Source organism: Marmota flaviventris, chromosome 5, assembly GCF_047511675.1.
Source record: "Marmota flaviventris isolate mMarFla1 chromosome 5, mMarFla1.hap1, whole genome shotgun sequence".
NCBI classification, from domain to species: Eukaryota; Metazoa; Chordata; class Mammalia; order Rodentia; family Sciuridae; genus Marmota; species Marmota flaviventris.
In genome coordinates, this window is record NC_092502.1 from 104,989,221 (window position 1) to 105,017,086 (window position 27,866).

At 36.4% G+C, this 27,866-nt stretch overlaps 1 protein-coding gene and 1 non-coding gene across 4 annotated transcripts; one reads left to right on the forward strand and one right to left on the reverse strand.

Annotated features, from left to right (window-relative positions):
* Positions 1-461: 461 nt before the first annotated feature.
* Positions 462-27,866, reverse strand: LOC114086463 (survival motor neuron protein). 3 transcript variants are annotated; one of them, XM_027927723.2, is made up of 10 exons: positions 27,742-27,866; positions 23,727-23,798; positions 21,216-21,335; positions 19,812-20,012; positions 19,138-19,293; positions 17,386-17,475; positions 15,946-16,053; positions 12,244-12,294; positions 3,992-4,017; positions 462-822 (listed from the first exon to the last, which is right to left on the reverse strand). In XM_027927723.2, exons 1-8 carry the CDS (start codon positions 27,820-27,822, stop codon positions 12,247-12,249), a joined length of 876 nt encoding a protein of 291 aa, XP_027783524.1. In that variant the 5' UTR covers positions 27,823-27,866; the 3' UTR covers positions 462-822; positions 3,992-4,017; positions 12,244-12,246. The 3 variants fall into 3 exon arrangements, with proteins under 3 accessions (XP_027783524.1, XP_027783526.1, XP_027783525.1); XM_027927725.2 differs by lacking the exon at positions 17,386-17,475; XM_027927724.2 differs by lacking the exon at positions 3,992-4,017.
* On the forward strand, positions 2,042-2,109 carry LOC114086673 (small nucleolar RNA SNORD42). Its single transcript, XR_003581672.1, has one exon. It is a non-coding gene; the product is annotated as a small nucleolar RNA SNORD42 (small nucleolar RNA).

Here is a 27,866-nt window from a genome sequence, read left to right on the forward strand (position 1 = left end):
ACTCTTTCTGACTCCAGTGTTTAGAAATGGAGCCTTTTGAGGGCTGGGGATATAGCTCAGTTGGTAGAGTGCTTGCCTTGCATGCTTGCCTTGCATGGGTTCAATATCCCTAGTGCGTGCGCGTGCGCACACACACACACACACACACACATACATACACACACAAAGAAAGAAATGGAGCCTTTAGGAGGTGATTAGGAATTGATAAGGTAGAGGCCCCATGACAACCTGGTAGCTTCATAAGGAGATAGACCAAAAAACCTATGCATGTGCTCCCATTTCTTGCAATATGATGTCCTTCTCATGTTTCCTAACCTTGGATTATCAGTAGGAGTGTTTTACAATTGTTCCTTCTTTACAATATTACCCTTTATACAAGTAAACCTGAGTAGTTTTCTTTCCACATCTTTAGACACAGACTCCACTTCATTGTATACATTCCAAAGAAAAATATTCATATGTTCAGGGTTTCAAATTTTTTCATTTATTTTTAAAGGCAGTAATAAAAAGCTTAATATACTAAGAAAGTTACAATTATACAAATGCGCTCAATAACAATTTGACAGATTGACCTTAATACACTGAACATGACCTTGAGTTTTTTAATTACTTACATTCCCATTGTTCAGTCCCTTAAACTGATTATTCCCTAAAAACACCTTGCTGGTTATTTAGGCATAGAACACACACAGGGGAAAATGCAGATGATGGTGTCACCCAACCAAGTGTCTGTGAAGATAATCCATGAAGATAAGGGTGAGACTTTTGTTCATATCAACCAGGGAACATCAAAATACCATTCTCCTTGGGAGAAAGTTGAACCTGAATTTGAAAGAAAAAAATAAATAAAGGCTAGGTCCAATTACAAAATATAAAACCTTATAAAATCATAAAGAAATGAGAAAATATAAAGTAATACACTCATCAAACTAGAATAAAAATATAACACTTTTGTATAGAACACAAAAAATAAAAATATGCCAGTATAAAGACTTAATAATAATTTCAAAAAAAAAAATTAAGGAATACTGGTATATTATTGGTCCTACTAGAATTAAAAATATTATAAAACAATTATTAAAACTGTGTTAAGGGGCTGGGATTGTGGCTCAGTGATATAGTGCTTGCCTAGCATGTGTGAGGCACTGGGTTTGATCCTCAGCACTGAATATAAATAAATGAATAGAATAAAGGTCCATCAACATCTAAAATCTTTTAAAAAAAAACCCATGTGTTAAAAATTTTAAATGATTACAACAGCAAAACTTTTTTCCCACAACTTCTCTTAACCATAGTATACTAATAACTAGAAAGTAAACCTAACCACCTAGAAATTATAACATTAAATGTTTTTAGGTTGAAAACAAAACTCAATTTAAGAATCACAAATCAGTCATGGTGTATATACCTGTAATCCCACCTACTCAGGAAGATAAAATAGAAGGATCCAAATTTCAAGGCCACCCTGGGCAACTTGGCAAGTCTCTATCTCAGTGGGGTAGAGCACCCCTGGTTTCAATCCCAGTGATGCCAAAAGAAAAAGAAAGAAAAGAGTGGAGAACTGATATATTTAAGGATAAAAGAGTCTTATCAGGCTAGTTCATTCAACAGAGGGCTACATAATACAATATTTTGTGATAAAATCTGAACCACTAGCATGGTACTTGAAGTACCAGCTACTTGTGAGGCTGAGGAAGGACCAGTGCTTAAGCCCAGGAGTTTGAGATCCAACCTGGGCAAGAATAAGACCCTGTTTTAAAACAAAACAAAAACTGAACCATCCCATTTTGCGATTGTTGAAAAAAATGCTGTCTCTCTCTTTTTTTTTTTTTAATCTTTTATGATTGTCTACAACAAGTGTACTTGCTAGGCTTATGGATGTAGCTCAGTAGTACAGTGCTTGCCTAGTACATGTGTACACTCCATCCTCGGCACTACAGAAAGAAAGGAAGAAAGGAAGAAAGATATTGTGTTCATCTATAACTAAAAAAAAAAAAAGTGTACTTGCTAAAGTCTATAGAAGTATATATAAAGTAATTGGGAGCATAAAATGAAAAATTCTTAATCTCCTGAGACTTGTGATCTCTTTTAAGGAACCCACTGATGAACATATGTGGACAAAATAATTGGAAGGTAAAAATATAGAAATAAAAACAATATTTGGACTGATCATTCTATTGGTACTTATGAATGTAAAAATGTTTTGCTGCTATGGAACAAAGATAGCTTTTAAAATTTTTTCAGTGCTGGGGATTGAACCCCAGAGCCTTATGCAATATTAGACAAGTGCTCTACCACTGAGCCACATCCCCAGGTCTGGCCTCATTTTCATCATCCATCAATACACATAATCTTGTTTTGTGTATATTTTTTGTTGTTGTTGTTTTTATAAGAGTGAAAACAGTATGTTTTTTTCTTTCAAGTGTGAAGAACAGAAATGGAACTCCAGCAGGGGAAAGAGGGAACCCTATTTAGCAGGTTGCCCGTTATGTGTATTTTGTTTAAAAAGACACAGTATTTAACAAATATTATGATTCATTAACATTGAACTCACTCCTCACAGCAATATAACTCATGCCCAAATGAAGTTCTAAACAAAGTTATTTAATGCATGTATTTCCTCTGTAAAACACATCACAGAGGGGTGTGTTTTGCACCTAGGGGTAGAAGACAACACTTAAGCACAATGCATGCAGGCCATTTTAAACAGAAAACTCACAAAGAGAAGCCACAAAAAATGAGAAACATGTGGTACTAAATAAAATGTTTTTGAAAGGGACACTTGTTTATAGCATAGGAGCTAAAATAAGAAAACAGAGCATGTTCAACCCCAATCAGGAACCTCTGTTGGGTACTCAAAGCGTTTCGTCTTCTGAGCATGTCCACAATGTCATGAGTATTGACTTTGGGGTTAAAAATAAATTTGAGCAAGTGGACAGATAAGCAAATACAGCATCCACAAATAATGAGGTTCAACTGTTAACCAGTTTTATAAGCAGCCTGGTACTGTGGTGCACACCTGTAATCCCAGGGACTTGGGAGACTGAGGCAGGAGGAATACAAGTTGAGGCTAGCTTCAGCAATTTAATGAGACCTTGCCTCAAAACAGAGCTGGGGATGAAGCTCAGTGGTAGAGCCCTTGTCTAGTATATGCCAGCCCTGTGTTTGGTTCCTGGCAATACACACACACACACACACACACACACACACACACTTAAAAAGAGTAAACATAAATATCTGAAATAATTGGGAAAATAAACACCGAGAAAAAATTTAACATAGCTCTCAAACACATAAACAAAATACTAAACCTCACAATAAGATAAATTTAAAAATTATAAATACTATGAAATGACCAATTTCAACTATTAGATTAACAAAGATAGGGAGACTGAGGCAGGAGGATTGCAAGTTCAAGGCCAGCCTTAGCAATTTATTAAGATCTTAAGCAACTTAGTAAGACCCTGTCTCAAAATAAAAAATAAAAAGGGCTTAGTGATAAATCACCTCTGCCAAAAAAATCCCCAGTGCCAAAAATATAAAAAATAAAATTAAAAACAGACTGACAAAGATCCAGAGGTTTAGTAAACTATTGGTTAGATTGTGGGAAACAGAACTCTCAACGCTCGTGGAAATTTACACTAATACAACCTCTACTCTGAGTAATTTGTCAAAAATTTATTAAAATGCTAAGTGCATATCCAGTAGTTACACTTCTCGGTACTTAATCCTAAAGCTGTATTCATTCCTACAAAAGAACTATGTAATAAGAATATTGACTGTCATATTAAATATTAAATGACTGGAAACAACCTCAACTCTTTTTTCATTCTACATCCTCAGCCTCAACCTAAACTTTCATCTACAAAAGCTCAATTAAATGCTATATGCATCTCCACATAAGAACATCCTGCACTATTTAAAAGAATGAGAAGGTTTTACATAGTGATATGGAGGGCTCTCTAAGATATATTGAGGGAAAAGTACTTACCTATTAAAGAATACTGTATGAGTTACCTATAAAAATAAAAAAATTAAAGTTTAAAGGGAGAATAATATATCATACTAGATTTATTTTAATTATATATTTTTTATTTCAGATAGATTTTTTTTAAAAAAACTTATCTTGGGACACAAATTTAAAAAAACACTATGGAAAATCTCCCTCATGTCCCTGTGTCTTCTATATCTCCAGAGGTAATTCAAGTACTGCCCGGGCATAATTAACATATATACATACAAACACATAAATATATATTTACACAAATAGCAGATTAACATAATACAATAGTTCTGCCTCTTGCTTTTTTCACTTAAATGTAGGTAGACCTTCCTATTAGACTATTTTATAGACAGCAAAGCAACAATATTCCTTTTTTTTTTTTTTTTTTTGGTGCTGGGGATTGAACCCAGGGCCTTGTGCATATGAAGCAAGCACTCTACCAACTGAGCTATATCCCCAGACCAACAATATTACTTCTTAAAAAACAATTAAAAAGTATAACAAATTGTTAAACAACAATCTAACAAAAATAAATTGAAAGAATATACTGAATAATGTTCAAAAACAGACTCAAACTATTTTAGAACTTTTATAAACAAGAACTGAAAGACTACTTAAAATAATACAGGAAAGACTACAGTAATTAGGTAAGTGCACAGAATGAAGACTTTACTAACTGTTCTTTTTAGAGAAGCAATATGACAACATGACGTTTAGAATTACTTAGAATCTAGGAACCCATATACAAAATTAATAAATATATAAAATCACTTCCATGATACCTGTAAGCAAAAGAGTTCAAAATAGATTTTCTTTTTTGGGTCCTTGGGATTGAACCCAGCATGCTCTACCACTGAACTACATCTCCAGCCCGTTTCATTTTCTATTTAGAGACAGGATCTTGCTAAGTTGCCAGGGCTAGCCTTGAAACTATGACCTCCAACCTCAGCCTCCAGAGCTGCTAGGATTATAGGCATATGCCATTGCACCCAGACCAAAATAGATTATAGCCATGTAGGAATATGTATCAGTAATCTCAAACTTTACATCTAAACCTATGTACTTGGGATTTATATGGTATCATTGCGTAGTACATTTTGTTTTAACCATCACAACAAACTCATCTTTCTAAAAACATGAAACAACTGAAAATTATTCTATTCTTCAGGGGGATATAGCTCAGTGCAGAGCACTTGCCTAGCATGTGCAAGGCCCTTGGTTCCATTCCCAGCATCAGAAGGAAAAAAAAAAAAAAAGGAGGAGGAAAAACAGGAGAAGGAAGAAAGGAAGGAAATTGTTCTAAAATGGGAAAGATAATGATTTGCGTCATCCAGCCAAATATTCATGAAAAAAATTATGAAACATTTGTTAAAACCAATTAGTCTTTTTAAAAATATTTTTAGTTGTAGATGGACATAATACCTTTATTTTATTTATTTATAGGTGGTGCTTAGAATTGAACCCACTGCCTCACACGTGCTAGGAAAGGACTCTACCACTTAGCTACAACCCCAGCCCTAAAACCAACTAGTCTTTAGAAAAAGTGAGTAGCTGGAGGTGGACTTGTCTTCTCACTAAAGACTACAAAACTGGGCATAACATATACCACTATTTCCAGGTACTAAGTAACAAATGGTGCAGGGCTGAGATCTTTGAGAAACAGAGAAACCTTTGACATGGACTTAGCATTCACCTTTTTTGGCTGGTTATGGTTCCCAGACTAGGTGCCTATATATAAGTGGAGCTTGAGATTTCTGATATTCCTGAATAGAATTCAGTTCTCCAGTTCAGGCCTTGGACTAAGGCAGCTAGACTCTGAGCAAGCAAGGTGCAGAGAGTAGGAACTTGAAGAGAAAATGCTGTAGAAATGTTGGAAGGTTTCCACTTAGATCCTTGCCGAATTCTCAATTGTACGTATATAGGACATGTTTCTACAGGGCATGGCAAAAGCAGTTTCTGGGGAGCCAGGTGCATTGCAAGTTCAAAGTCATCCTTAGGAAGGCTCAATCTCAAAATTAAAAAAAAAAAAAAAAAATCTAAAAAGAGCTGGGAATGTGGCTCAGAGGTTAAGTGCCCCTGGGCTCAATCTCAGTACCAAAAAAAAAAAAAAAAGCAGTTGTTGGGAGCTGACAGTTGGAGAGTTCAGAGGTAATATACAGAGTTCCATGACCTATGGAACTACTATGTGGTCCAATGCAACTCATTTTACTGCTGTGAATATGTTTTCTCATCTGTAAAATGGGAAAATAGCATCTAATTTGATGGGTACTATAAAGATTAAACAAAATAACTATGCACATCATACAGAAATCAAAGTAAAGCTAATATGATTACTTATAAAGGTAAAAAATTTTTCATGTGGTAGTTTTCAGTTTCCTTTGCAACAAAACCCAAATCCACTAAAATATATCTGAGTCTACTGAAACTAATATTTATAAAATAAGGTTTCATTTGTTCTTAATTAAAAATCTTTATTGAAACATAAAGACTCATTAATGCTTAGGTATACTGCTTCACATTTCTCATTTTTTATCCAGTAACCAAGGACTTTTTATTTAAAAGAGAAAATATAGCCTAACCCTAAATCACATGCCATTTTTAAATGTAAAGGTCAATTTGTGTACTACAATCATATGAAAAGTTTAAGATTACAAAGAATCATGAATGCTTTACCAAAGCTTTTCTAAATATATTACCTAATATCTTTAAAATGTACTACATAAGATGGGTGCAGTGGCACACACCTGTAATCCCAGTTACTCAGGAAAACTAAGGAAGAAGAATCAGAACTCTGAGGCCAGCCTGGGCAACTTAAAACACCTTGTCTCAAAAGTTTTAAAGAGGGCTGAAAGGAGCTCAGTGGTAAGAGAGCTTGCCCTACATGTGTGAGGCCTGGGTTTAATCCCCAGAACAGAAGAACAAACAAGAAAACGAAAACATATGCTGCATGCATTATCTCAGAAAGCAGGTAAACTCACACACCTTAAAAAAAAAAAAAATTGTGTGAGAGTGCATACTGTATGATTCCATTAATGAAGTTCTAAAATAGACTTATTTTTTGCTCAGGAGTCAGAACGGTGAGGGGCAAGTGTGATGAAAGGTGCACAAAGAAATGTCCTGGGTTGAAGGAATGTTCTTTCAATACTGATTCAGCTTGATGTAAATCCTTACATTTTATCATATAAATATTATACCTCAAAAAAAGTACTAGAGCCAGGGTTGGTGGCACACACCCGTAAACCCAGCAGCTCAGAAGGCTGAGGCAGAAGGATCTAGTTCAAAACAAGCCTCAGCAACTTAGCGAATCCCTAAGCAATTCAGTGAGACCCTGTCTCTAAATAAAATACAAATAAGGACAGGGGATGTGGCTCAGTGGTTGATTGCCCCTGGGTTCAATCCCTAGTACCAAAAAAAAAAAGTACTGGAAAAAAAGTTGAGTACTTTCTTCAAATTATTAATTCTTTTGAAGACCATGATTCATACAGAAAAATTATTTAATGCCCAGTACTTGCTAAGATAACCAAATATTGAATGTCTTTTGTTTTCTATATGTAAAACATGGACTTCATAGTAGTAGGAGTTGCTCTTCTTAACTTTCAGAATTTGATTTCTAAACTAAATATATTATTTTCCCATTTACCAGGAGCTTCAAGCACAAGACTGAAGTTCATAAAAACAAAACATTAACCTGTAGTTTCTTTCTGCTAAGAGTAACCAAGCAAAAAATCTAAACTTAACAACATGACTCAGATACTAAGTAATCTCTGGATGATCCCTTAAGGAGATAGGGCACCTATGCACATCTCTTCTGAATGTAGGTATTGCTGTAATAGCTCGGCTTTGATTTCATTGTTAGGATTATTCTAGATGTGTGGTTGGTGGTTTTGCTGTTTTCTGTCTGTACTAATGGGGGAAGCTGCTTCATTATTCTATATTTAAGTTAAGGTAAATATTATTTAAAAATAACTCTAGGTTAAACACTATTACGATTAACTCAACTTTCAAAACCATTCACCTAACAAAGGATTTATCAGAAGAAATACCTTCAGCTGGGTGCGGTGGTACCCACTTGTAATCCCAGCAAATCAGAAGGCTGAGGCAGGAGAATTTAAATTCAAAGCTAGCCTCAACAACTTAGCAAGGCCCTAAGCAATTTAGCAAGATACTGCCTCAAAATTAAAATAAAAATAATAATGATAATAAAATGGGCTGGGAGGGTTTAATCCCTGGCATCATTTTAAAAAACTGTTCAATCTAGCAAGAATGCATGCTCAACTTCTTCATGATAAACAAAGATCGATCTGAAAACAATTCTGAAATTTCTCTTTTATTTACCATTTTCTCTTTCTTGACATTCCTTCTAGTCTAGGCTTGAAACCTTTCCTAATTTCAAAACTTGCCAGATATTGTAGGTACAATGAAGAATAGAATATAGCTTTCTATAGAGGAAAGGCACATATGTAATCAAGAAAAATTATGTGGCTGGTGAGGTGGCACACGCCTGTAATTCCAGCAGCTCGGGAGGCTGAGGCAGGAGGAGCGCAAGTTCAAAGCCAGCCTCAGCAAAAGTGAGGAGCTAAGCAACTCAGTGAGACCCTGTCTCTAAATAAAATACAAAGTAGGGCTTGGGATGTGTCTCAGTGGTCAAGTTCAATCCTTGGTACCCCGCCCCCACCAAAAAAAAGAAAGATTCTGTGGAAAGCTATGTAAAGCTGATTCAAAGAGAGTGAATTACATGGATGGGGACTAGTAGGTAAGATGGTTGGGTGGCATTAGGAATAGAGATTCAAGCCAGGTGCAGAGACACACACCTGTAATCCCAGTGACTAGAGCTGAGGCAGGGAGAATCATGAATTCAAGGATAGCATCAGCAATTTAGCAAGCCCCTGTCTCAAAATAAAAAATAAAATGAGCTAGGGATGTAACTCAGTGATAGAGGGACCCTGAGTTTAATACAGAATTAAAAAAAGAAAAAAAAAATGGAATAGAGATACATTTGAACTACCCTAGGCCTCTAAACACACTATGTCCTGAAACTTCTGGCTTTGCACATTTACATGGAATGGTCTAACTCATTTCATACGCAGCTAATTTTTCTATTTACCCTTTCAGATTTGGTGAATAACCTAGGTAAAGAACTCCAATTGAAGGTTGGGGTCATAGCTCAGTGGTGGAGTGCTTGCCTACGTGTGAGGCACTGGGTTCGATTCTCAACACCGTATATAAATAAATAAAAGCAGGGCTGGGATTGTGGCTCATCAATAGAATGCTCGCCCAGCATGTGCGGGGGCCCTGGGTTTGATCCTCTTCAGCACCACATAAAAATAAATGAATGGAACAAAGGTATTGTATCGGGCTGGGGATATAGCTCAGTTGGTAGAGTGCCTGCCTTGCACGCACAAGGCCCTGTGTTCAATCCCCAGCATCAAATGCAGACACACGCACACACAAAAGTATTGTGTCCAACTACAACTAAAAAATAAATATTTTAAAAAATAAATAAAAGTCCATTGACAACTAAAAAAATATTTTAAAAAAAGAACTTCAAAAAAGGAGATTAGGGAGGGAAAAGTTAGGGAAAAAAGAAGATTGGGAAATAGAAAAAAAGTGGGGGACTGTTGGAAACTCCTGAGAGAAACAAAGAAGAAAGTCATTTTTGTTTCTGATGAGAGAAAAGAAGAAAAATGCAGATGTCAAGGTGTGTTTTAAAATACGGGCCTTGCTTATGCTGAGGAGGAGGGTGGAAATGAGGAGCTGGAGGCTTGAAGTTGGAAATAAGGAGAGGGTGCTTGGAAATCAGGTCACCCAGCAGGAGCCCAGCACAAAGATCAAAGTGTGTGGGATGCCTAGTAGAAGGTCTGACAAAGAAGAAAGGGATGGGACCTAGGTAGAGGCTACAGGAGCCACCTGAATGGGTTCTATAGTATTCTTTTGTGCTGAGCAGCCTCTGAAGCTCAAGGTCTTCACAGCCAGCCCTCTTCCGATTTAAAAAACCCACCATTCTGAAGCCAGCCTCTGTGTGATACAATATTGTCCCTACAGTTGCCACAGAACTATTGTTTCTTCAAGTAGGAATGTGGTTTCTCTTGAACAGCACAATCTTCTTTCTCTAAAACAAAATAAAAAATCCACCACCAACAATAACAAAAACCAAAAAAAAAAAAAAAAAAAAAAAAAAAACTTCAATTGAATTAAGACAACTTTAACTAAAAAATGAAATATGGTAATTACTTTTTAAAAATTTCTTTTGTTGTTTTGCATTGTTGGCAATACACGTTTAAATATTATCATTTATATTATTTAAAAAGCACTCCTCCTAGGACTACATCTCACATTCTGAAAAACAAAAAAGAAAATATGATCTTCAAAAATTTGATTTTCAGGGCTAGGGCTGTGGATCAAGCAGTAACGCGCTTGCCTGGCATGCGCGGGGTGCTGGGTTTGATCCTCAGCACCACATAAAAATAAAATAAAGATGTTGTGTCCACCGAAAACTGAAAAACATTAAAAAATTCTCTCTCTCTCTCCTCTCTATCTTTAAAAAAAAAATTGATTTTCAAAGAAACATGAAAGTATCTACCAAGAATCAACATACCCACAATCTCTTACCAATGTCACAAAACAGAAAAATTTATCCTGAGACTAAGACAAAATAGAATCAAATTACTATATACATGAAGGTGTTTACTGTAATGCTATTCAAAATGGAAAAATCTACCGCATAAAGGAATAGTGGCATATTAAGTAGGCAAAGACATGCAAAATGTGACTTAGGACAGACAGACACACATGCAAGTGTGTATGCCAAATGCTACGATGACATCCAGTATAAAAGTATAAAACGGGGCTCAGTAATACAGCATTTGTAGATCCTAAGTGAAGCACTAGTTTGATCCCCAATACCATACACACACACACAAAAAAACCCCAGACAGTGTACAATAATATGTAAAAAAGGAATACAATGACATACACAGCTAATTTTTGCTGATTTAAAAAAATTAAATATATTTATTATATACTTTTAAACATACAAAAAAATAGGAAAATAGTACAGTGAATATTCATATACATACCAGTTAGATTAACATTTTCCATATACCTTCATACACAAACACACTTGGTGAAGCCATTTAAAAATATTTTAGAGCCATTATAATATTTCATTCCAGAATGCTTCAGTGTACTAATTTAAAAAATCACTCTATAAACAAGTTTTATTACACCTCACAAAATCAGAAATGATCTAATATTTAAAATCCAATCCATATTCAAAATTTCCTCAATGCCCCCAACTCAAGGTTTTTACAAATGGCTTTTCTCGTCAGAGTCTGTTCAAGGCTATTAACACTGGGAACTAGAGACAAAGCTCAGTAGTACAGTGGGTGCTTGGCTTGCACAGGTTTTAATCACTAGTACCAGAAGAGATTTCACATTACGTTGGTCTGTTATGTCTCTGAAGTAACTTTTAATCAAGAATAGTTACCCAAACCATCTCCTTTTTTTCTTTCTGATATTTTGAAGAAACAAAACCAATTATATTCTATAACATTTCATATTCTAAAACCTGTTTCACAGTGTTTTCATTAATGTCTTTGAATTTATTGTTCTATTTCCAATATTCCCTGCAACATGGGAAATAGACCTAAAGGCTTGATTAGATTTCAGTTAAACTTTTTTGACAAAGACAGTTCATAGATAATGCAGTACACTTTATACTACATCACAAATTAAAAAGCTGCCTGGCTATTCAACCGATGCTGGTCATGCAAAGTAATCCTTAGGATTTTTTTTTTGTGGGGAGGGATAAATTACATTTTGTCTACATGACCAACCAGCAAGTATTTGGTGAGATGATATTCTGACACCAAGATTATTCTAGTGGGGATATAGATCAAATTTTTTTCTGGGGGTGAGGGGCACATATTAGGACACTCAACCAGAGTCACATTCCCAGCCCTATTTTGTATTTTATTTAGAGTAGCTCAGCACCTCGATTTTTGCTGAGTCTGGCTTGAATATGCAATCCTTCTGCTTCCTGCCTCCGCCTCCTGAGCCGCTGGGATTACAAGCATGCACCAGCCCAAATTTTTATCTAATAGTTTTGGCATTAAAATATCTTTAACTTTTCAACTTTTTAATATTTCAATTTTTAAAAATATTTAAAAAGCATTGGTTTTCCACAAATCAGAAAATTTATACAAAAATAAAATTCATTTTTATAATGATGGCAGACTTACTCCTTAATTGAAATGTGAGCACCTCCCTTCTTTTTGATTTTGTCTGAAACCCTGTAAGAAAAGCAAAATAAAGGAAGTTAAAAGAATAGCATACACATTTATTTGTATTTATTTATATTTTTAGCATATTTTTATATAGATGTTAAGAAAGTTTCATTTTATTAATTTTATTTAACAAAATATCATCATAAAATAAATTTATTGGCTTCCAACATGTTTTCAAAGTGATTGATTCCAAAGTAAAATATTAAGTTGGAATTAAACATTTTTTATTTTAACAAGGCCAATTATATTCCTAAGGTCCCTTACACTTTCTAAGAAGTAAAAGGTACAGTGTAATCCACCCATTTGTTAATATAAAACTGGGATGTGGGTATAGGTCCTGGGATAAGTCCACAGCATCACAAAAAAAAAAAAGAAAGAAAGAAAGAAAAAATAAATAAAACCAGCACTCAATAAATTATGTAAAAGATAAAACAAAATAAAAAAAATCAATACTCATTTACTGTTTCTCCTCGTCAGATCTAGCCCAAATGTCTTAGGTATCCTTCTTTCTGGGTTTCAATGCCTTTTATCTTTCCCTACATCTGTACCACTTGTAGAGGCTTTCCACTTCATTACCAATGTATACCTATGAGGCCAGAAGGTACACTGGAACTGACTTTTTACTAATGAGGACAAAAAAAAGTTAGAACTCATTTTATGTTATTCCAATAACATTACTCTTTTATTTTGAGCTAGGGTCTCACTAAGTTGCTGAGGTTTGTCTCTAACTTGTGATCCTCCTGCCTCAGCCTCCTGAATTGCTGGGATTACAGGTATATGCCACTGCACCTGGCTAAAATAGGAATTTTCAAAATACACAGGAGACAGTGCATAAGAATTTGGAAAAGCCAGTTAGCAGAATCAAAAACTAGAGCTAGAGCAGGCACGGTGGCACATGCCTATAATCCCAGTGGCTTGGGAGGCTAAAGCAGGATTGTGAATTCAAAATCAGTCTCAGCAACTTAGCAAGGCCCTAAGCAACTTAGTGAGACTCTGTCTCTAAATAGAAATCCTGGGTTAAAAAAAGGTGTGTGTGTGGGGTGGCGCTGAGGGGTGTAGTTCAGTAGTAGAACACTACTGGGTGCAATCCCCAGCTCTTTGACCTGAAAATAACACTTCTAGAAATCATAAGGAAATGATACACAAGACAGTTAATATGTAAAAATGGTTACCATCAGAATAAAAAGTTGCTAATGTTCATCAATTGAGAAACTATGAACTTATTCTGAACCAAGCTTATCATAAACCAGGTATTATTCTACAGAGATCCAATGTTATCAAGACAGACAAGGTCCCTGATGTTATGGAGCTTATATTCCACTGGAAGGAGACAAACAGGCATGAAAAATTATACCAGGGAGTGAATGATAAATGTAATTTAGAAACATAAGTGAGGTAAAGTGGTAAGAGAATAAGGAGTATCACTTCTGCACTGAAGAGGGAAGGTGAAACTTAAGTTGATATCTAATCGTAACAAGCCGGACGAGTGAAATCTGGGGGTAGTTTTTAGACCAAAGAGCCAGAGAGACTCAAAGGCCCTGAAGAAAGCATAAATCTCTGTTTTTACTACAGTGTTAGTAGAGATAAGAGAGAGCATGAAATGAGATGTGGGCAAATAAGCTGGGAAGACACATATATTACACTCTGCAAATCAGTGTAAACGCCTTGGATTTTAACCTAAGTGTGATTAAAACCCATTGGAGGGTCTCAAAGGAACAGCTATGATGGACTTTACATTTTAAACTATTATTCAAGCTGCTTCGTGGAGAATGGATTTATCAGGGTGAGAGGTGAGATTTTAGAAGCAAGGAGTGTTCTGAACTATTACAGTAAGAAATGATGATATCTGACAATTTAAAACATACAAAGAGTTATTCACACCCAACAATAAAAAGACAAACTTTATCCAAGTAAGAAATTAGGAAGAGAATTTGAACATTTCTCCAAAGAAGATATGTAGCCAAAAAGAAAAGATGTTCAACATCATTCAATCATCAGGAAATGCAAACCACAATAAGGGATTATCTCATACCCACTACAGTGGCTATCATCAAGCACAGAGATAATAAGAAGTGTTGAAGAGGACATAAAGAAAGAACTCTTTCCCATGAACTTTGGAAAAATTTGGCAGTTTCTCAAAAAGTTGAACAGAGTAATCATGAGTCAACAATTCTACATGTACCCCAAAGAACTGAAAATATGCTCATAAAATTTTATGTAAAAATTTTCATAGCAGTATTATTCAAAATAGCTCCAAAAAGAATTCCTTTTATCAACTGATGAATTGATATTGTATAATAGATATTGTATAATATGCATAATAATATGCATATAATTGATATTGTATAATATGCATATTGTATAATATGCATAATAATATGCATATAATTGATATTGTATAATATGCATAAAATGGATTGTTCAGCTGTAAAAAGAAATGAAGTACTGGTATATGCGGCAACTTGGATGAACCTTGAAAACACTATGCTAAATAAAAGAAGCCATAGATAAAAGACTATACATAGTATAATTCTGTATATATGAAATGCCCAAAATAGACAAATCAATGGAGACAGAAAGCTTATTGGCTGCTAGGGCTGGGAAAATTGAGAGTACAGAGTTTGTTTTGGGGGTGATGGAAATGTCCTAAAATTGATTATGCTGACAGCTGCATAGCAGTTAATATATTAAAAACATAAACTTTTTACTTGTACACTTCAAAAGGGGAGCTGTATGTCATGAGAATTATATCTAAATAAGGTTTTATTAGGAAAAAGAAAATATTCACAGCAACATAATTTTTAATAGCTCCAAACTGGAAACAAACTGGGAAAATACACATCATACTCTGCAAACTAGAGTAAAAGGTTTGAACATAAAGATTCATCAGTAGTAGAATGAATTAACAGATTATAGTATATCCACTCAATGAAATGTAACCTAGCTATCACTACACATAATAATGTAGATTCAGCTCACAAACAAAACATTGAACAAAAAGCCCAACCAGCCAGAGCTAAGTGTAGCTCAATGATAAGAGTGCTTGCCTAGGATGTACAAGATCCAAGATTTGGTATCTAGCACAGCAAAAAAGAGAGAAAATCCTTTTTTCCCCATTACCTATAATTCATTTTATTTCAAATCAAAGCAAAAAAGCTACTGAGATTAAAAAATAACTTAAGGGGAAATACTGGAGAATGATACTAGCCAAATTATACTTTTACATTGTATGAATATATGACTATGTAACAATAAATCCCGCAATTATGTATAACTATAATGTACCAATAAGAAAAATATGGATAGAAAAGTAATTGAGGGGGCTGGGGATGTGGCTCAAGCGGTAGCACGCTCGCCGGCATGCGTGCGGCCCGGGTTCGATCCTCAGCACTACATATAAAGATGTTGTGTCCGCCGAAAACTAAAAAAATAAATAAATAAATATTAAAAAATTCTCTTTCTTGCTCTCTTTCTCTCTATTAAAAAAAAAAAAAAGTAATTGAGCTGAACCTAGGGGCATACGCCTATGATCCCAGCTACCAGATATGTGGAGGCCTGAGGAGGTAGGATCTAAGTTTGAGGCCAGCCTGGGCAAGATCCTGACTCAAAAAAAGAAAAAGAAAGAAAGAAAAAATGCCTGACTTGGCCATTACTTACCATATAATAGCCAGTATGATAGCCACTCATATACCAAGAGATTAACATGCTTCCCAAAGCATCAGCATCATCAGAATCTGGACATATAGGAGGTGGTGGGGGAATTATCTGAAAGGGAAAAAGATTTTTAATTCAGCAAACAAAAATATGTTTTACACAGAGGATGCTGGGTATTAATTGTATCTTCTCCAACATATCATGGCACGTCCTATTTAAGTTTTGTTTTTATTTTTGAATCTAATATCTGGAAAAAGTTAACAGTAATAAAAAGACCAAAATTAAATTTAACAAAGATCAAAAGATACTAGGCCTGGCCTAGGGTGGTAGCACAATGGTAGAGCAGTTGCCTAGCATGTATAAGGCACTGGGTTCAGTTCTTAGCACCATATATACATAAATAAAAATAAAGGTCCATTGTCAGCTAAAAAAAATATTTAAAAATTTAAAAAGATACTATGCAATTCAAAATATTAGATGTTCTAATTTGATTAGACTATTTTTCTGTTTCATTATGAAGATATGAGTAGAAAGACCAAGCACAAATACCTTATTTTCCCTACACACACATACACAGTACTTCATGACCATTTTAAGTAAAGGTCTTAGGTAGAATATTTGCCCTATCCCTACCCCAAAACAGTCTGCCAAACTCTATTTATATCTATTGTTAACACCTAAATATCATCATCAGAAATAAGTTACATGATCAAAAGCTAATATCCAAAGTATATCCAAGGGGTGTAAAACAATCAACGTCTTATATGTGGTGTAATTGAGTCCTTTCTTTCTTTTCCTTTTTTGGTGGAGTTATACCTCTAGTCCTAACTATGTCCTTTTTCCCTTTTTTGGAAGTACTAGAGATTAAACCCAGGGGTACTTTACTACAGAGCTATAGCCTGCCTGCTGACACACACCTTTTAAAAATATTTATTTAGTTATAGATGGACACAATACCTTTATTTTATTTATTTTTATGTGGTGCTGAGGATTGAACCCAGCACCTCACACATGCGAAGCAAGTGCTCCACCATTGAGCTACAACCCCAGCCTCTCCTCCATTTTTTTATGTTTTATTTTGAGACAGGGTTTCATTAAGTTACCCAGACTGTGCTTGAGCTTTCTATCCTTGGGCCTCAGCCTGCTATGTAGCTGGGGGAAGGCACAGAGGTTCTTCCTATTAGGAACTACCTCATATAAAAAGATACCAACTTTTGCCAGGAAAAAACAGGCAATACATATAGTTCAGAATTGGGGTTCTGAGAACACTGTCTGAGTAACAGAAGGGAATTCAAAATGAAAACTGAGGTTTAGTTCAAATCTTTTCCCATTATTCTGTGGCCCAAGGAATGATCTAAGATGATAATTCCTAATCCCCTATATTCTGCTAAATTCCTAACTATATATAAAATCAAAATTTAATATGAATTCTTTTGTACTTACTGGTGGTCCAGAAGGAAATGGAGGTAGCCAACATGATAGGAAGTGGGGTGGTGGAGGTGGTGGTGGTGGGCCACTGAATTTTAGACCTGGCTATAAAGAATGTTTCAAAGGAAAATTAATTTACTAATTTCAATGAAGGGAAAGAACTGAAACCCAAAAGAAAAAAAATAATTACCCAGAATAATACTGTATCATACATATCAAAAAGATTAAGTGGAATTTCATGTACTAAATCCTACAGTCAAAGAGAACTATAAGTCAAATAATAATCTCTAGATTTTTCTCATTTCTTTTCTGTGTAAACATTAAGGAAATAAAATCAAAGTAAGGAAGATTTTTAAATACCTAATGAATCAAAGACAGTGCATTCAGCAAGCTATTTTAATTATAAAAGATTATATACTCTCCCCTACTTCTATTAACTACATTATATAATCTTTTTTATGAAGCCCTGTCATATATGCTTAGAGCACATACTGTAAAAATTAGCAAAACCTCTCATCTAACAAAAATCAGCCCCAAGACTAAAGACGCATAATTTTAAGAGCTTTGATCATTTTATGTTCAAGAACCTCTAATACAGTGTTAACTCAATAAAAAAAGCTATCATGAAAAATCTTAAGGAGAATCTTGATTTTTAAGTTATTATCAGAATACCACACTCTTTCACAAAGAACTAGATAGGGACATCACTTGGGTTCTGAAACAGCTTACCCTATAATAAGACCTTTTTTTTTTTTTTTTTTTTTTTTGGTACTGGGGACTGAATCTAGTCTCATAGGGCACTCTGCCACTGAGCTACATACATCATCCTAGCCCTTTGTATTTTATTTTTTAAGTTTTGAGACAGGGTCTTGGGGCTGGGGTTGTGGCTCACCGGTAGAGTACTCCTCTCTCATGTGTGAGGAACTGGGTTCAATCCTCAGCACCACATAAATAAAAGACAAAGGTATTTGTCCACCTACAACTAAAAAATATTTAAAAAAAAAAAAAAGAGACAAGGTCTTGCTAAGTTGCCCAGCTGGCCTTGAACTTATGATTCTTCTGCAAGAGCCTCCTGAGTCACTTAGATTACAGGCATTTGCCACCATACCTGGCATAAAAATAATTTTCATTTAAAATGATTAATTTCTGTCGGGCTCAGTGGTGCATGTTTATAATCCCAATGACTTGGGAATCTGAGGCAGGAGGATTGCAAGTTCAAAGCCAGCCTGAAAGAGCCACAAATAAAAATAGTGTAAATCCACAAAACAATCTGAGGACTCCTCAAAATTTTATCCATATTAAATGTAAAAACTGTATTCTTCCCCCCCCCCCAAATATCTGATATGGGTAACACATGGAACTATATATAGCATATTGTCCAGGTGATGACAGAATATTATTCTTATATTTTGCATATAATAATATATATCTTTTTTTTTTTTTTTTTTTGGTGGTGCTGGGGATTGAATCCAGGGCCTTGTACATGCAAGGAAAGCACTGTACCAACTGAGCTATATCCCCAGCCCTATATCTTCTAACTTCTAAGAAACTAAATTATTAAGTCTAATACCTACTACTCCACAAAAGTAGTTTGGTAGGTCTTTCAATATGAACCATTTTGCATCATTTTCTTTTCAAAAAATTCTCACCTGTGTAAGTCTAACATCTAAAGAGAGCTATCAAAGTTTCACAGGGAAACTACTCAATGGAGGAGTTAATTTCCAATATAAATTATTTCTGGAAACCTTTTCTGGATAATAGATTTACCTTTCCTGGTCCCAATCCTGACCCTGGCATTGGGGGTGGTGGAGGGAGAAAACAGTCCCATGGAGTTGCTTTTGACTTGATGTTATTTGGTTTATTTCCAGGAGACCTAGAGGAGTTTTCACTTTCATCTGTTGAAACTTGACTTTCATTTTCATTCTTTAAAAAGAAAAAAAAAATTGTGTTATATGAAAATGACACCTACGGTCCCAGCTACTTGGGAGGCTGGGGGCAGGAGGATCACCTGAGCCCAGGTGATCAGTCTGGGCAGCACAGGGAGGCCCTATGTAAAATAAATAAATAAATAAAAGAGAAAGAAATAATGTCTCTGGGGCTGGGGACGTGGCTCAACCGGTAGCGTGCTCGCCTGGCATGCGTGTGGCCCGGGTTCGATCCTCAGCACCACATACAAAGATGTTGTGTCCGCCAATAACTAAAAAATAAATATTAAAAAATTCTCAAAAAAAAAAAAAGAAATAATGTCTCAGTGGATCAAATGGATAACTTGGTATGCAGTTACTCCTTTTTGTTTTTTTTAAAGGATGGGGTCTTGCTATGTTGCCCAGGTGGTTGTTGCAGCTGGACTCAAGTGATCATCCATCTCAGCTTCCTGAATAGCTGAGATTAGAGGCATGCACCCTACCCAGCTCAGGAACCGAAATTTTTTGTATCCTTACCTCCTGAGTATTCTGTTCTATATTATTAGCTACTTCAGAGGTTGGGGAAAGCAGATCAGACAGATTTTGCTCCTCTCTATTTCCATATCCAGTGTAAATCACAATACAGGTTTCTCTCTTAAAATCAACTGAAGCAATGGTAGCTGGGTAAATACAGCCATCTTCTGACCAAATGGCAGAACACTTATCACCAACTTTCCACTACAAATGAAAGATATGCACACAAATACACATACAATTATTTCTTGAAAGAGAGTAAACTGTAATCTTATTTAGATGGGGTGGAGGTGACAGGTATAGTGGACAGTCTCTAATTAATACGTTTGGAAGGCAGAAAGAGAAAAAGGCTTAGGACTAAATCCATGCAAATCTGAATTCCAGCTTTTGCATTTATATAATCATGGACAATGTTCTTAAACACTTTTGAGTCATCTTTTACCTGTCTATAGACTGGCTATAATACAGTTTACCTCCATATTTGATGTGAAGAGAAGCAGGAAAAGTATATTAAATGCCCAGCACCAGCCCAGCTCTGTGCCTGCCACAGAGCCACGTTAACTCTCTTCTCCCTTGGTAATGATGAATTTAAGGTTGACTAAGGAGACAGCTTCCAAGTCAACTGTTTCTGATTAACAGAAACTACTTTAATCCAGAATTTTTGGCTGTCTGGAATTAGCAATTTTAGTGTTTTTGAAAAACAAAAAGGATATCCATCTCAGTTTAAGAAATAAACACTGCTGATTCAGTATAAGGCCCTCAAACAGCATCATCACCTTTCCTCTATTCCATCCTCAAAGTAAATCTTGTCCTGATCTTTCTTTTTTGGTAGCAGGGATTGAACTCAGAGGCACTCAACCACTAAGTCACTTCCCCAGCCCTATTTTGAATTTTATTTAGAGACAGAGTCTCACTGAGTTGCTTAGAGCCTCACCATTGCTGAGGCTGGCTTTGAACTCACAATCCTCCTGGCTGGCTTTGAACTCACAATCCTCCCGTCTCAGCTTCCCAAGCCACTTACACTTCCCCAGACCTATTTTGTATTTTATTTAGAGACAAGAGTCTCACTGAGTTGCTTAGCGCCTCGCCATTGCTGAGGCTGGCTCTGAACTCACAAACCTCCCGTCTCAGCCTCCCAAGCCGCTGAGATTACAGGCATGTGCCACCGTACCCGGCTTTTGTCCTGATCTTAATATTTGTCAATCCTAACTAATATTCCCTATACTTTTATTATTAACATGAACATTCCTAAATAACAGAAAGTTTAATAGTCATTTTAAAAGTTGCAAGATCACATGTCAATAGAAAACACTGAACAAATTAATCATTTAAGTTAAAGGTATTTGACACTATTCAATAAGAACAGAAGAAATTCTTTGAAGTTAAATTTCAAAGTTTTAAAACAACCTGTTTCAAGGGAGTTGTAGTATTCTTCTTCTGGCTTTTATTCTTCTTAACAGGTTTTCGCCTAGGTGTGCCCTTTGGTTTATCTGAAGTTTCACAAATGTCACCATTCTTTAGAGCATGCTATGAAAATAGAAATAAAAATGTACACATTATAGAGTGATACATTTAAAAATGTCAGAGTATAACTCAGTTTCTACTATAAGCTGGTCTCAAGGCTCATCACCTCGAAAGCCTATATTCCTCTTTTCATTGTCTCACATTCTACAGGAACTGCCCATGAAGATGGTGTCCACCTGAATACCAGCTCTAAGGACTCCCAAATCAAGTCTCCATGCTCTCAGCCTCTGTAACAATAGACAGTTACTATTACAATTGATCACCTCCTTCTTCTTGATATTCATGATAATTTAGATGACACAAAAATGTAAGGCCCCCGGGGCTGGGTTGTGGCTCAGGGGTAGAACACTCACCTAGCACGTGTGGGGCTGTGGGTTCGAACCTCAGCACCACATAAAAATAAATAAATAAAATGAAGGTATTGGGTTCAACTACAACTAAAAAATAAATACTAAAAAAATTATAAAAAAAAATAAGGCCCCAATGCTTTAGTTATTTCTCTAACCAAGTCTTACACTTACACGTTCCCAACAGGAATTGGCTGTCCGTCTTTATTTGCTCAAGGTAATCGATTCCCATTAGTTCAATTATAATGCTTCCAAAGCTACTATCCAGGTCTGAATTTTCTCCTTAGTTTAACCCAAAATTTTGAATTATCAATTTCACATTTTCACACTCAAAGTGAATAAACCTAATTACCTTTTCCCCAACCAGTTCTTTTCCTCCTTTACTCAGACTAATTCACCCTTCAATATGATCAACCCTATCCCACATTAAGCCCCATTTCAATCTGTATTTTACAGAACTCTTAGTAACTCTTTCTGAGCCAACTTCTAGTTTCATTGTATAATGGAAGGCATTAAAATATCTAGAATTTGGATACAAAGATGACACATGACCTGATCCTTAACTCATGTTACAAGTGTAATTATGGAAAGAAGTGGACTCTCTCTGTCTGGTGCTTTGCATAAATATATGTTCTGTGTGCTCATTCTAAACAGGATGATGGATAACCAACAAACACTTGATGCTCAATAAGACTAAATATTTTGAACAGTGAAGAAAATGAAGATGTTAAACATTTATATAAACTTCTTATTTCAGCCACAGAACCAGACTTTACCTCCTAAAAAACGTGTATAATCCTACATCAGGAACACTTAACTTGACACCCAACTCATGGGATTTGGAAGGATTAATTTAATTGGGGCTAGGGATGTAGCTTAGTGGTAGAGTGTTTATCTAGCAGGCACCAAGCCCTGGATTCAATCCCCAGTACTTAACAAAACAAAACAAAACAAAAACAACACCACTAACAAAAAAAACCCAAACCCCAAATACCAAAATATGTAAAGCACAATACATAGAATTTTGTTATACTCTATAGTTATTTATTATTAATTATTGTACTACTGCTATTTATATCATCATTATTTCACTAAAAGCTTATTAATTGTTTAAAAATGTAATTCAGACTGTCCTTTTCCTACTTATCTGAACTAGAGGACATCTTACTTTTTCTTTCTTTTCTTCCCTTCCTCACTTTTTTCTTCCCTCCTCCCTCCCTCCCTCCCTCCCTCTCCCCCCACCTTTTTTTTCCCCCCAGTACTGGGGATAAAACCTAGAGGTGCTATACTACTGAGCTACACCCCAGCCTTTTTATTTTTTATTTTGGAACAGGGTCTCACTAAGTTCTTAGGCTGCCCTTGAACTTGGGATCTTCCTGCCTCAAACTCCTAAGTGGTTGGGAGTAAAGACATGTGCCACCATGCCTGGATAAATTAGAGGATATCTATAGTTTGATACGATGTAAAAGTATTAAAAAAAATAAATGTTTAAAATACTGAAATTGCTTTTGCAAAAGGAATGACATGCAGATATGCTATCAACTTCTAAAGGATGATTAACTCACCCATATTTCATTTATTTATTTTCATGTACTGGGAATTAAACCCAGGGGTGTTCTATCACTGAGCTACAGTGCAATTTTTTATTTGAGCTCGGTGTGGTGGTCCACTCCCCAGCAGAGCTGGAGGTGAGACAGGAGGATTGCAAGTTCAAAGCCAGCCTCAGCAACAGCAAGGCACTAAGCAAATCTAAATAAAATACAAAATAGGGCTGGGGATATGGCTCAGTGGTTTAGTGCCCCTGAGTTCAATTCCTGATATCCCTCCCAAAGGCAAGGTATTGCTAAATTGCTAAGGCTGGCCTTGAACCTGCCTCAGGATGAGCCAGTGGGATCACGGGCATGTTCTACCACACCTGGCTAACCCATGTTATTATCTAAGCTTCAAAATGAAAACAAAATAATATGTACTTCAATGTCTTACTGTTACCAATTATTTTTTCCAAATGAATAACATGAAGGAATAGGGAAAAATAAACATTTCATACCTTAAAGGAAGCCACAGCTTTATCATAAGCTTTAATCAATGCTGTATCATCCCAAATGTCAGAATCATCACTCTGGGAAGGGAAAGGAATAGAAACAATTCATGTTCAGATACACTTTATCAAAAATGTATGTTAGGGGCTAGAGATATAGCTCAGTTGGTAGAGAGTGCTTGCCTCACATACATAAGGCCCTGGGTTTAATCCCCAGCACCACAAAAATAAATACATGGTTATCAGAAGCTATTTACAAAAAAAAAAAAGTATGTTAGTACCAAGAGCCATCTTAATCCAGACTTAATCAAGCATATATGAAGAACTCTCAAACCTCAATAAAAAGAAAACAATCCAATGTAAAAAAAAAAAAAGGGGTAAAAGACCTGAACTGAAGAAGATATGTGGATAGCAAATAAGCACATAAAACAAAGATCAACATCATTAGTTATTAGGAAAATACTCATTAAAATCCTAAGATACTACTATACATCTATTACCACATCTAAAATTAGAAAGACGGACTATAGGGCTGGGGTTGGTGGTAGCGCACTCTCCTAGCATGTGTGAGGCACTGGGTTCAATCCTCAGCACCACATAAAAGAATAAATAAATAAAAGTATTGTGTCCATCTACAACTAAATAAATATATATATATAAAAGCTCTACTATACCAAATGTTTGCAAGGATAAGGAGCAAATGGAACTTTCATACACTGCTGAATAGAATGTAAAATGATACATACACTTTGAAGAGTGTGGCAACTTCTAAAAGACTTAAAATAATCTACCCCATGTCCAAAAAGAAAATGAAAGCATTTGTTCCTAAAATTAATTATACCAATATTCATGGGAAATCTAAAACAGTCCCAAAATGGAAACAACCCAAATGTTCATGAACAAGTGAATGGAAAAAGTACAACATACACACACAGTGGGATACTACTTAGCAATAAAATAAGATAAACTGACATACACAAAATGGATGAAAATCAAAACAGCTATAAAAGATACTGTATGATTTCATGTTTATAAACTTCTAAAAAATTCAGACTAATCTGTGGTGACAGAAAGTACATCAGTGAAGGGAGGAAAAAAAGTAAATCATGGGCTGGGGTTGTGGCTCAGCAGTAGAGTGCTCGCCTAGCATGTGCAAGGACCTGGGTTCCATCCTCAGCACCACAAAATAAATAAATAAAATATATTAAAATTAAATTAAAAGATAAATATTTTTTTAAAAAAGTAAATCAGTGGCTGGGGATAAAAGAAAAGGAGGAATGGAAGGAGAGCATCATAAAGGTGGAATCCAATTGCTCCAAGGCCACCATGCTATAAGGAAATCCAAACCAATCTACACATTGAGACCACATGGAGATATCCTGGAACTACATGAAGAAATGCTCTGCTGCTCCCTAGCTGCCCAGTCCCCTGCTACATACATATGTAGCTCTCGCAAATGTATGTATGCTACCACATGAGAGCACTGAACAAGAACTGCCTAGCAAATTCCTGACCCACAAAAACCCTGAGTGGTTCAAACAAATCATTACTACCATTAAGCCACTAAGTTTGAGTGATTTGTCACACAGCAATCCAGAAGATTAGGTAACTCTCAGTAGCTCTAAAGTTATTCCTCATGTCCTGCCATCTTTTATTACTTCTCAACTCCTGGAACTTCAACTGTGCTCTCTTGAGCAATTAGTTAAAAAAAAAAAAAGCAACCTCTTCTATGAAGTTCCCATCATCTTGCTCTAACCAAAATCTGCCTTTCCCTGAGGATGCCACTTTCCTTGAAGCAATCTCAAAAGGCAGATATTTTCTCTTCCATACTCTTCATAGCCCTACACCAAAGGTGGGGAAGAATCTTCCTTGTTTCTTACTTCCATTTTCAGATTACTCTCCTTCCCATCTCTCTAAAACATTCCCAGTCCACTGGGCGCAATTGCACATCTGTAATCCCAGTTAATTGGGAGGCTGAGGCAGAGTAATCACAAGTTCAAGGCCACTCTCAGCAGCTCAGAGAGACCCTGACTCAAAAAGGGCTGAGGATGAGTAACTCAGTGGTAAAGCACCTCAGGGTTCAACTCCCATACCCTGCCCTCAAAAAAATTCTGTCATCAGTCTGCAGTTGCAGTCATCTACAACCTCCTGGGTCACTCTTCCTCATTCTTTAAAGTTTACATGTCAGCATTCTAACACTAGTCCTGTCAGAATTTTTGGTGACTTAAACACAGATGTAAATTATCCTTCCAATATCCTCTGAGTCTTTAAACTCCTCTGCCAACAAGGTTGGACATCCTCAAAGTCAGCTACTCACTTTTATGGGCTTTGTTTATCATGAATAATAACTAAAACCTATCCATAAATTCAATTTCAAGAATCCCACACCCTAATAACCACCCTCTAAGATCTGCAATTTATTACTTCTAGTAGCCTGATGACAATCATTTATCTTCACTGAGACTGGCAATCCTCACAATTTTTAACTGTCTCTCAGCATTTTAATGTCCTCACTTCCTTTTCTAGCCAGCCTAAATTCTATGGTCCATCATTAAGATAACCCAAGGGGAGAGGGGCGCCTGGGGTTGTGGCTCAGTGCAGAGCACTTGCTCGCAAATGTGAGGCACTGGGTTCAATCCTCAGCACCACATTAAACAAACAAACAAACAGATATTTTTTAAAAAAGGATAACCCATATGTACCTCTCTCTCATTTTTTTGATTTTTTTGTACTGCTGGGTATTGAACTCAGTGCCTCACTAACACTAAGCAAGCGCTGGACCACTGAGTGAGCCCTCCCCTCACTTCTTATCTACTTGGCAAAATTATAATACTGCTAATTTCAACTCTTGGCTTATTCTATGCCTTCACTCACTCACCTGAACTTAACTGGAGAAAAATACAATCATGTCTGACCTCCTACAGCTCACAACCCCAAATCTCAAGTAAGCCTTCATGATGCTTAGAAATTTATAAATTTTCCTCCTCCAACACTGATCCCCTCTCCTAGGGAACTACTTCCTGTCTTTTCATATTTCAAACCTTCAACACCTCCTCCCCCCTCCTTCCATCCAGCTGATGACCTTGCCTCTTTCTCTAAGAGAACGGCAAAAATCAAAAGAAAACTTTAACAATCTCCTGCTACCATGTCTGCTCTTTCAGAGATCTGTAATCCAAATAACTTTCTCTACTGTCAATGCTTCTAAGAAAGGTTAAATTCATCCCTCTCACCTACTTTACCTATTGCTCCAGAATTCTCTTCTCTTCACGAATAATTAATTTTTCCAACTTTGCTGAATCTTTCCAATCATAGCCCATAAAGAAACTGAAGCATGTGGCTTGCATCTTAAAAACAAATACCACAATTTTAAATCTTCTTTACCTCATACCCTCCCTCATCTATTGCCCACTTGCTCTAACTTCTACTTATAATAAAATTCCTTTAAGTATTTGTCTTTTCCCACGCTCAACTTCAATCAGATTTCACCATGTCATGACCTAGACTGAGCTATGGGATCTTCCCTCTTCCCCATCTCAGTGCATCTCAGTAAATGGCAACTTTGCTTTTCGACTGCTCAAGATAATTTCAGTGTCACCCTTGACTTTTTTCTCTTAAAACATTCTTATCGAATCCACCTGAAAATCCTGGTATCTCTGATGACAAAGTATATCTAGAACCCAAAACCTTTAGTTTAAATCCACTGCTAACACGCCGATCTAGGTCTGGATCATTTCAATAAACTCCTACCAGGTTTCCCTGCTCCCCTTTGACCCTGACCACCCTCCACCCAGGTCAGGAACCAGTAGACAAATCAAGATGCAGTATGGCCTCGCCTCAAAGCCATCAAGGCCCCCGACTGCGCACGGAAGGGGCCTGTGGATGGGGCTCACTAGTAGGGGAGTGGGGAAAGATGTAAAGCAGGACCTTAGCACCCACGAACAGACCGGTCAGGTCCTGCCCGGAGGCCAACGCTACCAGCACGCACTGGGCGCATGTACCGAGGCTCCGCGGATCGTGACCTCACCTGGCCTGTGCCGCGCCGGAACAGCACCGAGTCTTCCTGCTCGGGGACGCCGCTGCTACCTCCACCTGGACCCATCGCCATGGCGAGCTTTCTGGAGGACGGACGGCGTGGGGTGCAGACCCAAG